The 14,295-nt window shown below is 46.8% G+C and overlaps 1 protein-coding gene across 1 annotated transcript in view; it reads left to right on the top strand.

Moving 5' to 3' along the window:
• The first annotated feature begins 2,171 nt into the window (after nt 1-2,171).
• gria1a (glutamate receptor, ionotropic, AMPA 1a) overlaps nt 2,172-14,295 on the top strand; it is a 39,556-nt gene continuing 27,432 nt past the window's right edge. Inside the window, exons 1-2 of the mRNA XM_062476901.1 lie at nt 2,172-2,512; nt 2,731-2,865. Of these exons, the coding sequence (XP_062332885.1) occupies nt 2,431-2,512; nt 2,731-2,865 (217 nt within the window). The 5' untranslated portion in view covers nt 2,172-2,430. The remainder of the gene's footprint in view (nt 2,513-2,730; nt 2,866-14,295) is intronic.

Genomic DNA, 14,295 nt, shown 5'->3' with positions numbered 1-14,295 from the left:
GCATCGATGTGCTAGGATCAGCACTGACCCTGACTGTCTGTCTGTCTGACTGACTGCTTGTCTGTCAGCAAAAAAAAAAAAGCTGTGGGTATTCAAGTCTCCACACAAAATGAGTAACAAGCCAAACAAAGTTGCCATCCATTTCGGCTTCCTGTGTGACATGAAGGATGATCTGTTCCTAAAAAAAAAAAGAAATGACTAAATGTAAAAATGTTCCCACAATGTTCAGGAAGCCGGCTGAAACTTTAAATGAACAGAGATGCACCACTGTTTACATTAGCAATTTTCGACATGGAGCACACTTAATTTGAAACTGTTTAATTCAGCACGCCACACCAGTGATAAGACACTCAATTTTTTCCATTATCCGTTTGGTGAAGGAAATCTGGTTGGAAACATTTATCCTGGCTCATTCTTAACAATGCCTACCTTTCTGTCTCACTTCATTTCTCTCGCTTTCTTTAAACCTTCCCTCCATCTTGAACTCCCTCTGTTGTGCTTGACAGTCCTGAATGTGCTCCTGAGAGAGCATAGGATGACAGTGGTATTTATTCTCCTGATACACCATCTATATACCTGTTTGCTTCCTTGACAGAAAGAAAAACCCACTCTTGAGTAATACCTTTGGCGATGTGACACCATCTTGCAAATATGGGCTGTGGAGCTAAGTGACAGGGAGAGAATGGCTGTTATTTCTACTTTTACATACCAACTGTTCCTCTCACCACAAGGAGACACGCTGCACTCCAACAACAAAGCATCATTAAAACGCGGACACAGCTATTTGTTATGTTTGAATGATTCAAACAGGAATTATTAAAATACTGATGGAGGCATCTCTAGGAACAAAATGAACACAATTTACTTTATTATTTATTCTGCTTGATGCTTTTCTTTGTATTATGACATCTCCATTGTGTTGGATAAGAAAACAAAAGTAACTCATTTTAGTCTTTATTGAAGAGTCCTATTTTAGTCTTTATTGAAGAGTCCCTCAGAGTTTACAAACCAGATGCACTACTTTCCTCCATTTTCAGTGGGTGAATAATAGCCAGAAGTGCTCAGAGCCTGACATGGTTTTATCTATTTATTACATTTTGGTTCAAATGGAAACACGAGAAAACTACTTCAACATAAGCCTCTAATCTCCTAAATTTCATTGTCTGGGTAAATATGTTAATGCCCTCCTTCATTTTCTGGAAACAATAACCGGGAGAAAGCAATTTTACCATTAGCGAGAAAAAGTGCCTCGCCTCGGTCTGATAAACGAGCTTATCCTTAATCCTAATTGTGTCAAAAACTGGATTTTCGTACTTGGTTTTATAAACAGGCGCCAGGACAGCGCACCATAATGTAGTTTGCAACCAATCCCACGTGATCCCAACCTATCAGGTGTTGTTTAACCTTGTAGTGTGGTAATGGAGAGAGAACCCAGGCCTAAAAGCACAGGAGTGTATACGTGTTCCTGTGGAGGTAATTGGCTAGTCTGGGCTGTAGAAGCGTACAATACATAACCCTTTAGATTACAAGTCCCTTATCAGCTACCCACCAGACATGTGTGTGAGTGTGTGTGTATGTGTGTGTTTGGTGTGTCAGTGTTTGTAGTGTGTGTGTGCGTGGGAGAGGTGGATATAGATCAGTGCTCATAGTGTGTGGCTTGAAGCTGTTGTAAGCCTTTAATAAAACTGTAAGACTTTAATTGTGACAAATTAAGTATGATGTAGAATTCTGCTCAGGTGGTAGGCTACTAATGGTTATGGTATGGACACTTCAAACTGTAACTTTTACGAATCCCCAGCGACATGTACTATCTTAATAATGTGACTTGTGGTTTATCATCCTGTCTGATTTGCATTTTTTAACACAGGATTTAACTTGATTGTGCTTAAATAGGCTTAGCCAAGAGATTTGATATTCACTCTATGTTCAAAAACCTGCCTAGTAATGCGTTTTAGAGAGTCGATAGGCCTATAGACCAGTCAAGTATGAAATATTTCTGTAACAAAAGAGATATCGAAGGGAAAAATAACATTTCAACTAAGTGTATCCCTAGGCCTGCTAAAAGAACGTGCGCTAGCGGAATTACCGCGCGCATCCCTTGGGAGATGGGTGCGAACTGTGGGTAGTGCTCGTGCGCAATATCATAGCAGCCGAGGACACGCGACGCGAGCATCAGCAGCGCGCGAGGTAGAGGAGAGGAGAGCCGGAGATAAAGAGAGAGAGGGAGATACTAGAGAAAGAGACCGCGACTGAGACAAGTGTCTTTCTAAGAGCTTTCCCTCACAAAGATAGTTGGTTTGTCACCATTCAATCAACGTTATGCTGCTGTAATAGGAGTGTAACGGACTGGAGGAGGGTGGTTTAACTCACCACGAAGAGATCTATGGTTGGATTTCGGCTTTTCTTTTCTTCGCCAATGCAAAAGGAAATATGCAGCGAAGCTTCACCCTCCTCTACACCAGTTTTCTGGGAATTTGCTTGGGTTCAAGTTTTCCAAGTAACATCAATATAGGTAGGAAAAGAACTCACTCAAAACCCTAGTTCCGCAAAATGTGTTAGAATATTTTTTTCGGTCAGGAACCAAAGTGTATATCAACAAGTTCCTTAGGCGAACCGTTTTCTTCAGATATAAAGTTAGACCACACAAACGAATACATTATATTATTGATAGGGATGTTGTGTACGACATCGTTTTTGTTGATGTCAAACTACGTCTTTTCTCCTCCACAGGGGGATTATTCCCAATCGAATCGCATGAATATGAGGTGTTTCGGTTTGCCCTCACGCATCACCAGGATATCCCTAAACTGGTTCCCCAGGTGGATATGGTCAAGCTGGGGAACAGCTTCTCCATGACATATGCTTGTAAGTATACTTATAACACGATGTCCCATCACTCTTTTCTTGGAGAAAAGCTAGCCTACCCACTTTGACATTTTTGCCATAATTATTTATTGGATTTAATTATATCTGTTGCACCCCCCTATCAAAAATGATATTGATATTCAAATCAGTCGCAACATCTTTACCATACAGATTGTAGGCCTATTTGATGATCGTGAGAGTTAGTCAAATAATCCATATTTACAGTAGTTTGTAATGTTTTTAGCGGGGGAGAGACATTGCTCTTTGTGCTCTCTCACCTGCATCGCCGTCTTTTCAGCGCACGATGACACAAAGCGGTGACGGGATTTCACAATGCTTTTGTTTTCAGCATAAGGCGAGCCTAATGTGCATGTCAAAGCATTTCATTAATTAAGATTAGTCCCTACGATTCGCATTTGCTACTATGTAAACAGCAATGCCAGCATGAACGATGAAAAAGCATAGCTGATTAGCCGATGATTCCGATTTATTTATTCTTCGCTGTAGGCGACATAGCATCTACTTTATGTGAGTGTTTACAACATTCCAGTTTGATATTATGTAGGCCTATAGAATACGTTGTCTCGGCTCTGTCATACGGAATTATTCCTCCTATCTCACAGTTCCCTCAAGGTAATATTTTGGAGGATCTCGTTTCACTTTTCTTAATTGTTAACACAACATGCCATATATTTACCTGTGTAGTTCATACACCTTCGGCAGAATAATGGTACATACGTCTATTATGAATGAGCACTTAATCTGCAAGGTGACAATCTGAGGCAGGATTAATGGCTGATTGGTCACGCAGCAGATCAATGAACGTTTGGGGTCAGGGCAGTCAGGACGCCGCTGTCCTGTTCATGAGTCAACTACGGAATCGACCCAGTCGTTCTGGTCCTTTCATGTCAAGCAAATCATTGTCAACTTTTTCTCCTCCACCCCCTACTCCCCCCCCCCCCCCCCCCCATCTCCCTCAATTTCGAATCCGGGCTGTGTGCTCTAAAGACTAAAGGTGCCCTTGAGTTTCATTCTGTCTCTCTCTCTCTCTCTCTCTCTCTCTCTCTCTCTCTCTCTCTCTCTCTCTCTCTCTCTCTCTCTCTCTCTCTCTCTCTCTGTCTCTCTCTCCCTCTCACTCTCTCTCTCCCTCCCTCTCCCTCTCTCTCCCTCTCTCTCTTGTTACACATGTGACACTTCAGAATAGCACAAGGCCTACCTACATCCGAGCGACTGAAGTCACACACAGAGTGGATTTTCTGTTCTGACAATCCTCACCGTACACTCTTTACTACCAGCGATGCGTGTGTCACCTGCGTTTTCAGTTTCCGATTTCAGACAGTGACATATGCGTTTATCTCGTTTTTGTTCTCTCCCTCAGAGAAGACTGGAATTTGGAAAAAAAAAGGCTTATTTTCCTCCCGCTTGTCACGCGCTCCCTCAGATCTGGGCCCAAGCTTTGAGCAGCTCTACCTCACAGAGATAAAGAAGAAAGATCCGTCATCGACTACACCGCAAAACCATCTGGCTTCGTACAATTCAAACTCGTTTAGAGTTCTTAAGGGATTCCCACACAAGCACGTACTTGCTCGGCAATTAAAAGTTCACGTCGTTTAATCATTTTTTTTTAAGGATGTATGCACGTTTAGTTTAGCATAGATTATGCTACTGGAAAACAGATCGGTGCTCTACCACTGAGCAGTGTTGACAAGGAATCCAAAGGATTCCGTCTACTTTTGTGGAACTGTGATGGCGTGCCCCTGTTTAGCTCTGTGCTCTGCAGACATCGCTCCATGGAAGTCCATGCTCCACTGATCTCTCTGCAGGCTTTCAGCAGCCGCGCTATCTCCCCTACCCTGTGGAGAGGAGGATGCACCACTGGATGTGACCAGACATCTAAACAGGATGCTGTTCTCCACAGCAAACACACACACACACACACACACACACACACTCAAGCATGTGTGCGCATACACAAACACGCACCCACGTGCACTCACAAGCAAACGCACAGAACCTCCCCACACCCCAAACACACACACACACATATGGCGAGTCAACCCAGAAATGACTGCGTGTCATGGAAGTTACTACGCAGTGTATTTTGGCACGGCCCTTTTTGGCAGGGCGACTAGTGAACGTCGTCCTGCCAAAAAGGGCCGTGAATGCACCCCTCCTACATGGACTGACCGCGGCGGGGGGTAGCCGTCGCGACATCTGTCACGACCGCGTCGCCCGTCGCCGTCGGCTCAGCCGCGTCTTCTCGTCAGCGATCTGGCCGCCGTTTGACTTCTCGTCCGCCCCGAGGGCCGAGCCGCGTGAGGCGCTGGCGATCTGACACGGCTACGCCAGGTTCCCAGATTGTGTAGGTGTGCGTGTCGCCTCCGCCTGGCCTCTCCGGCCTCCGCCTGGAGGGAGCAGAGGGAGAGCAGTCAGCTGTGACGTCTCACCCACGATCCGACGGGTGCCGCCAGAGGTGTTGGCACGCGGTGTTGTTGGAAAGCTGTTGCCATGGATATTAAGGACGTGGGCGGGAGACAAGGGGCACCTGCGTAGAGCTCTTTGGGTATTTCCTGAATTTGTGCTGGGTAGCTTGCGGTGAGGCCGTCCGTAAAGAGGCTGATTTCACAGTGGTGATGGTCTGGTGGGTTACTCTGGGACGTGGCCCCTCAGTCACAGAGTTCACACTGTGTGTGTGTGTGTGTGTGTGTGTAGGCATTTGTCCAGCGTTTGTGTTAGCGGGCGGGTGGGTTGGCCTGTGAATGGTCGCATGGTGCGTCTATTTTGTGCGAGTGTCTGAATTCACCCGTGTAAGTGTGTGTGTGTGTCTGTGTGAGTGGTGGGAATGCGCCTAGGGGGCTCTGGGATGCAGGGTGGTGGTGGGTCGGGGAGGAGGGGTTTGTGGGTGTGAAAGGCAGCGTGGGTGAATAGGCCCTTGTGCCCGGGGGATGAATGGCACTCCGGATGGGACTGATCCCCATCAGCTGGCTCCTGTATGACCAGAACAGCCACTTCCTCCAGCCCTCCCCCCCGCCCCCACATCTCCTCCCCCCCTCCCCCACCCCCCAACCACCACCACCCGTGCCCCCCCCCCCCCCCTCGCTCGTTGCATCCCCGTCTCCCTGCCACCTGCTGGGTGGGGTCGGCGGGGGGAAGCAGGGATGAGAATGGGGAGGGAGGATGGCTAGGGGGGGAAAGGGGGAGGGGCCTAACGAAAGCAGAGGTAACAGAACAGGAGCGGAGGAGGAGAGATGTCGCGGGGGGGGGGGCAGATTGACTGGAGAAAGGGTAAAAAAAAAAAAGAGGAAGAAAATGGCTGTCTGTTTAGCGGCGGTGTGTTTTCCTCCTGTTGAGTCATCAGCAGTGTGGAAATGACTCTGACAGCGGTGCGGAGCTGACGTGACACCCCCGTGTCAGAGTTGTTTACAGTCCTCCCTGCTCTTCCTTTTCTACCTCGCACGCGCCATCTGAAACTTGCCCCTGTTCCGCCGCGGTGTGTGTGTGTACGTACAAGTCTGTCAGGGTCGTCAGTGTACGTGTGGGTGTTATACAGCACATATGAAATCATAATATCTCTTAAATACCAGAGTTACCTTGTCTGTATATGTGGGTGAGTGTGTCTGTGTAAATGTGTTTGTGTGTGTGTGTACATGTGCATGCGTGTGTGTGTGCGTGTGTTTGTGTGTATGTTTTAGACAGTATGCCAAAAGTGAACATTAACAGGGTTAGCTCGTTTTACCTGCTTCCGCTATTAAAACAAAGCACAGAGACGTTGACCAAACATCCATGTTAGTCACTCTCTCCTTCAGCTACATCTTGCATTACCATAAGCCACTATTGACTGGGTTTATAATAAGGACGTCAAAAATAGCTATTTCCATGTCAAATCCCTGCCAGGCTTATGGTGTTCATCCCAGTTTGCGCATTTGAATTATTGATGCTTTTTAGCGAAACGCTGGTTACTCATTGGTGAGGCTGCGTAGGAATATTCCGTATTCAGTTATTCACCGTGGAATGTTCCCCCATATAATATGACCTTTGCCAAGAAATAACAATAGATAATAAACAACACTAGCAGGAGGAAAATCCATAAAAAAATGTTATTACTCAGGTCTCTTCATTCAGACCCATCCATTCTGTTATGCGGGAACTATAAACAGGAGATAATTATTCACTTTCATCATTCATGGTGTGTGGAGCAGCTCCTGGTTCTGCTGTGTTGTCTGGAGTCTCGGAGGGACGTTTTAACAGAGTGAGGGAGGATCTAAGCTCTGAGCCTGGCCTGATCAATGGACCAGGCCCACACAGAGAGCCCTGCGATCAATACTGGACAGGAGACTGCCCCGGCCCTGGAGGACGTGGACAAATGATCTCTAGATGATTGTGTGTGTGTGTGTGTGTGTCATAGGGTTCGGATATGTCTTAGGGACATCACAAACTGTGTTTAGGGGTGAGGTGGGAAGGACGCTCGGTTGTGTAGGGGACACACTTTAGGGTTTCTTATTCTGTGGTTTGGTTCTAAATGTCTCTTCTTCTATGGTAGGTTTCTATAATGTTTGCACATTGTGTCTCTTCTTCTATAGTATTTTTCCACTGAGTCTCTTCTTCTATAGTATTTTTCCACCGAGTCTCTTCTGCTATAGTATTTTTCCACTGAGTCTCTTCTTCTATAGTATTTTTCCATAGTGTTCCTCTATAGTGTATCTTCTTCTGTTGTTTCTCCTCTGTGGGTGTTGTTTGGTTCTCTCGTGTGTTGTTCTCTATGCAGATCTATGCAGCATGTAGTACAGATGGCAAAGACATGAGAGGGGAGCCGGAGCGTTTGCCGAGAACAGCGCTTCGCTCATTCAGAGAGACGATTGTTTGTGAGATTACAAACAGAGGCTCTTTGGCGACTCCTCTATCAGCGCAGACCTTTTGCATCTGTTGGCGCGATCGCCAACTGGAGACACACGTGCGCACGCGCACACACACACACACACGATCGCTTACTGGAGACGCAGGCTCATCTCATGCGTTTAATGTATTATTCATTTCAGCGCATCCATAGCCATCACTCCCCGGAGTTCGATGCATAAATATGTATTAATAACCCTGCCCAGGTTTTCGCTTCTACCAAGGGAATCTGGAGGGAGACCGGTCTGTTTGTAGTGTCGATCTACTTCCCACCACCCCCCTCCCAGGGAGAACATTGCCCCAGAAGGGTGAGCCCCGGCTGGGCTGTGTGGGAGAGGAGTGAGGGGGTGGAGGTTAAGTTGCCGTTTCAGACCTGCTGCCTGCTGTCACCCAGGCTCTGGGGCGTTGTGTTGGGTCCCATCACACTGAATGTCAGGGACACACTGGATCTGTGGGCCTTCAGGGCCCTGCTGGGACGGCTCTCTTGGGCCTCTCTCTCTCTGTTTTTCTCTCTCTCTCTGTTTCTCGGTCTTTCTGTCTCTCTCTGTTACTCTGTCTTCCTGTCTCTCTCTGTTTCTCTCTGTCTCTCTCTCTCTCTGTTTCTCTCTGTCTCTCTCTCTGTGTCTCTCTCTCTACCTCTTTCTCGCTGTCTTTTTTGTCTCTCTGTCTCTCTCATTCATTCTCTCTCTCTCTCTCTCTCTCTCTCTCTCTCTCTCTCTCTCTCTCTCTCTCTCTCTCTCTCTCTCTCTCTCTCTCTCTCTCTCTCTCTCTCTCTCTCTCTCTCTCTCTCTCTCACGCTCTCTTTTTCTTTTATGTACTTGTTTTCCTCCTTTCCCTTTACCCTTTAGATATTGAAATATGTCTGCATGCGCAATATTGATGAGCAACACACATTGTGTAAATCATGACACACACCCAACCATGTGTAAAATCAGACACCCACACACATACTGGGGGTGGGGGTTGTTGTTGTAATTGTGTGTGTAACCCCTAACCCTCACACACGCCCAACCTATCACCTCCAGCCCATCAGCCCCTGCTTGGCAGTATTCTCAGGCTGGGTCCCAGGGCTGGATCACTGGGCTGGGTCACTGGGCTGGATCCCAGGGCTGGATCCCAGGGCTGGATCCCAGGGCTGGGTTCAGGGTCGGTGTGGCAACAGGGAGGGAAAGCTGCCCGTTCTGCCGTGTGTGTGGGCTCAGCTCACGCGTCGGCCTCCATCACAGCCGAGCGCTGACACACACTGTTGTTTCTGACTGGCGTAATATGAAATGAGTCTGGGGGGATTGATAAGTGTTTCGGCTCTGGTGGGTGCGCGTGTGTGTGGGTGAGCGCGCGCGCATGCGTGTGTGTGTGTAAGACAAAGGCAGCTGTCATGTTGTAGTTGAAGGGAGACAGGCAGAGACTTGCTCCCCCCTTGTCTCAGTCATATATGGTGATCTCCCGTGTAGTGTACATTAATGAGACAACAGAATGTACACTGTTTGGCCATGTAGCATAGCATCGCTTAGCGCCTCTGCTCTTACTCTGACAGCGACACGCACATCCTGTCAGACACACACACACACACACAGGAATCTCCAACACTAATTGAGAGCCCTGTCACCGTGCAGCGCTGAGAGACTGAGGGAGAGAGTCGCAGAAGGAAGGGAAAAAAGAGAGCAAGAGAGAGAGACGCAGATGGAGGGAAAGAGAGAGGGGGAGATAGTGTGTTCCACGTCAAACATCCAGTGTGAAAGCCCATGTAATTTTATACACACCATGGGCCTGTACTATGAAGCAGGATTTGGGGTTACCAAGGTAACTTCAAGTTTAACCCTGGGTTTTCAGTGTTATGACAACGGTTGACTTCTTCCTAGGGTAGACCGCCATGGTGATTCATGCTGCAGACCTAATCTGCCCCGGAGCAGGTTATGGTCGAGATAACAGACCAACGCGTACGAAAGCACCGCCTACTGACCGATCCATTTTCTTGGAAAATAGCATCATCGTTTCTAGAAGATCCTGTGGGTCTCTGTGCCCAAATAGATTGAATCCAGCAAAACACATGGGCTCTGCCTGAAGAGTATCTTTGTAGCCTACACACTGATATGATCCTAAAACAGAGACTTTCAAGCACTGCAGTCTTATTACTAACTTGTTAACTTTGTAAGATTTGCTTACAAGCACGCCTATTACATGAATCGGTTTGAGATATGTTTTGTATTTGTTCTTTATTTGCTTAAAAGACCATTTAACACTGTTGTGCATCTTACTGTAAACAATATGGTTAAACACGCCATAAGAATAGGCTAATCTGACTAATTAATTTCATGGATAACACATTAAAATGATGGTCAGATCTAGGCATACCCGTGCCTTAATGACGGGCCAGTAATAAATGAACTAATGCATTCACACAGTCTGCCATTTTTTCCCAGCTTTACGTCCTGCCTTTGGCAGCGTCAGTGGTGTTGCTTTCAGCCTGGATTGCATTTCACAATTCTTCATTTGTTTAATATTGTAGTTTGCTTATCTTGTGTAAAATCTGCGGTTCTGGTACACTGTTTGTAATTGGTCAGAATGAGCAACCAACGCCCCTTGTATGTGAACATGCTTCTGGATGGATGGGAAACCTATAGGTTGAGTGAACAAGTTGATAACCACCTTCGTGAAACTTAATAGCGCAGTTGCGGTTGCTTGTTTCAATGAAGCCGGCTTAACTAAACTGGATACGTTGAACTTGCTTCTCACTACAGGCCCCTGGACAGATTTGAAAGTGAAGAATATGTCCTTTCCTCCTGTCCGTTTTCGCCTCCTTCACTCACCCCTCCGTCCTCTCCCTCCTTCCCTCCTTCCTTCCTGTGTCTGGTAGACAGAGTGACTGGGTTGTTCCCCCTGCACCTGTCCATGATGCAGCACAGATGGAGGGATAATTACGGAGGGGTACTGTAGAGGGGGATAATTGGGATGCCTGTACCTCCTGACAGGACTGTTTGTCTGGACATGGTTCTGACCCGCTGCCCAGGTTTGTTCAACCAGCTTGCTGACTTTCACAGGTAGACAGGTAGACTGTAGGGAGAGAGACAGCTGGTCTGGAAAGACAGCAGAGAGACAAGATACTTTTTTTATTTTATTTTATTTTATTTTATTTTATTTTATTTTATTTATTTTATTTATTTTATTTATTTTATTTATTTTATTTATTTTATTTATCTATTTTATTTATTTTATTTATTTTATTTATTTTATTTATTTTATTTATTTTATTTATTTATTTTTATATTTTACTGTATAGTTTATTTTAATCTAATTCAATTGCTAGTTATGTACCCTTAGTTTGCTAGTTATGTACCCTTAGTATAGTTAGTCCTCATATTTAAATTTTAGATTCCTATATGTTTAATGTTTGCACCTTCCTGCCAAAGCAAATTCCTTGTCTGTGAAAACTTTCATGGCGAATAAAACCCATTCTGATTCTGAGAGAGAGAGAGAGAGAGAGAGATGAGTACCGGACGCAGCTCATTGTTTTACTGGGCTCATTATGCAAAAATATGTTTTGTTTCTCCATTCAGCGAGTGTGACGGAGAGACAGACAAAGGCAATCAGAGAGAGAGAGAGAGAGAGAGAGAGAGAATTAGAGAAAGAGAGCTGGAGCAGTGCAGTGTGCAGTCCCACCTCTAGGCTGGCATATACTCTCTTTGTTCCCAGCAGTATCGTTCTGTCATCCCCTCAGCCTCGCTAATGGAGGCTAATGCAGCCTTCATTCTGCCCCTTTGCCTCCCAGCAGCCCGGCCGGTCTCCTGCGGGTCTCCTCCCTTCATCTGAGGCTGGAGGAGGCCGGAGGACGCTGGCTAGCCTGTTGTTAGCTTGGCGTTAGCCTCACATTAGCGTAATGTAATCTCTTGTTAGCTGTTAGCTCCTTGACATTAATCCGCAGGACTGTTTGGCTGGCTGGTCAGCATTGCTGGGCAGCATCGCTGTTCACAGTGTGCGTTTGTGTGCGTGTGTGTCTGTCTGTGTGTGTGTGTGTGTGGGCTGATTTTCCCACTGGGATCGACAACATCTCAATCGTTCATAAAAGCTGTTTTGTCTCTAGTTTAACATACCTGACATAACGGGGCGCTTGTTTATACCACCACATTGTTCCCTTCTACACAGTACAAACATCACAACATCCAATGAGTCCCAATTTTCACCTGTCTTTGATAAGGTATTTTTATTCTGCGAGGCATCACACTGATGAAGCTCAAGCTCTTTCTTCCCCACGTTCCTTCACGTTCTCATTACTTCCGCGCTCCTTCGGCCTCGTCAAGGCTTCTTTCTTCTCCTTGTTTTCCTTGTTCTACTTCCACCCCTCTCCCTCCCTTGTTCTTCTCCACGCACACATGCATGCACACATGCAAACACAGCGCACACACGCGCGCACACACACACATACAAGCAAACACTGCGAGGCACAAGACGGTGTTTTACTGCTCTTTCGCGGGCAGTCAATGTCCCATGAGTACCAGAGTTCCCTGCTCTCTACGGGGCATATGGGTGCGTGGGGGACGGAGGGGGACGGAGGGGGGGGGGGACGCGAGGGGGGGGGGGGGGGGGACGCGGTGCAGGCAGCGAGGCGAAGCCAAGTGTTCACCGCCCCCATACAGAGAAACACAGCCACGGCACTGAAAGTCCTCCAGCATTCCTTTTGGTGACAGAGGGAGACTGTGGAGAGGTTCGACGCTGCTACTCGCACTGTGTGTGTTCCGTGTGAACAAGCTCAAATCTACTCATTCCACTGTTCTGCATGTTCGACGTCAAACAGTGGCTCCGGATGTGATTAATGGACAGGCTAAACGGTTAACCACGTCCATATTGAATTTGAATTCCGTCCAAGGGTCCACTTACTCTGAAAGCAAACGCGCGCGCGCGCGCACACACACACACACACACTCGCATACACATGCAGCAATCATATAGCACTAACCTACACACACACACACACACACACACACACACAGAGCAGTGTGCTTCAGCCCCTCAGCTCGGTGTCCTCGCTGCTAGCAGACGGAGATAGATTGCAGTTTGTGACTCACGCTGTGTTGGAAGGGCTTGCTGAGTGAGCTGGCCTCTCCCACCCATCACCTCAGGGAGTCTTCAAAAGCAGCCCAGTGTGGGTGTAGGTGTGTGGGTGTGTGGGTGTGTGTGTGTTCAACCTCATGAGATAGAAGAGGGTCTGGAGGGTGAGAGGAGGGTTCGACGGTGCGTGCGTGTATGCATGTGTATGTACTCGTGACTTTGATTGAGCGTGCATTGGAGTGGATGTGTTTATTTTGACGAGTGTGTGTGAGTGTGTGTGTGCGTGCATTGTTGATGGATGGTGTCAAGCCTCTCATTTGCATAACTGATGAGGCCTGCGAGACCTCGACATGGACCCACTTTACAACACACACGTCCTACGCTTAGAAACCACACATGGGGAAGTAGCGACGGTCTTGTGCATGTGTGTGTGTACGCGCGTGTGGTGCGCCGGCGTGTGTACAAGTGTGTGTGTGTGTGTGCATGCCTGTGTGTGGTGTGCCTGCATGTGTACGAGTGTGTGTGTGTGTTGTTGGGCTCCCCAGTCCTCCGGGTGAGTCTCAGGGAGCGACTTGACCCCCTCACCCCCGCTGTTGCTGCCTCTGACTAGGACGCCCACTGGGGACGCCCTCATTAGCCGGGCTGACACGCAAAACAAGAGCTCTGTGACAAGCACACCAACACCGGAAGCGATACCAGAAGGAACCATGAGGATCTGACAGCTTCAGTTGTTAGGCCACGGTCAACATCACATTAAGAGGATATTAGCTTATTTACAGCTGTCTGGATTGGATCTAGCGAGATGAATTCAGCTATGACTTGAAGGCGTCACTTTTTTTCGTTGTTTGTTGCTCAGCCTCAGTTGGTGGCTTGAAACAGCATTATTCATCCTGCGCATGAAACATGAATGACACTGGCTGTCAAGAATTCATTCATCTTTAAGTTCTCAGTAGAACAACGTTTTTTGAGGAGATGTTCTTGTTTTATGTGTGTTCTGCATTAATATTGCTTGTCGGGAGAAGGAACGGACATAGTCTGTGAGTGTGTGTGGGTGTGTGTGTGTGTGGATGTGTGTGTTTATGTTTGTGTTGAGTTCAAGATTGGCGTGTGTATGACTTTGCATGAATGTGTTTGTGTGTGTGTGGTGTATGTGTCTGTGTGCGAGTGTGAAAGAGAGAGTGTGTGTGTGTGTCCGATGGACCTAACACTTCATTTGAGCAGTTTAATGCCTCACTTTATGACTAGTGTGTATTGACTGAATACATACATTAAATACCCAGAATATGAAATAAAGGCTCTGGCCACATGACATATAATACCCGATAATGAACTCAAAACTTCGAAATGTGCCAGAGAATCAAAGCACACGTCTTATTAATTTGAAATATATAGCATATGTATAATACAGTTCTGGTATTTAATTTTCTCTCTCTGGTAGTAAATGTGTGTATAAATCTGTGTGTGTGTGGGTGGGTGCGACATATCTCGTAATAG

This window comes from Osmerus eperlanus, chromosome 13, assembly GCF_963692335.1.
Source record: "Osmerus eperlanus chromosome 13, fOsmEpe2.1, whole genome shotgun sequence".
In the NCBI taxonomy this organism is placed as follows: Eukaryota; Metazoa; Chordata; class Actinopteri; order Osmeriformes; family Osmeridae; genus Osmerus; species Osmerus eperlanus.
Note: the sequence above shows the minus strand (reverse complement) of the source record. Positions and strands in the feature narration are given on the sequence as shown.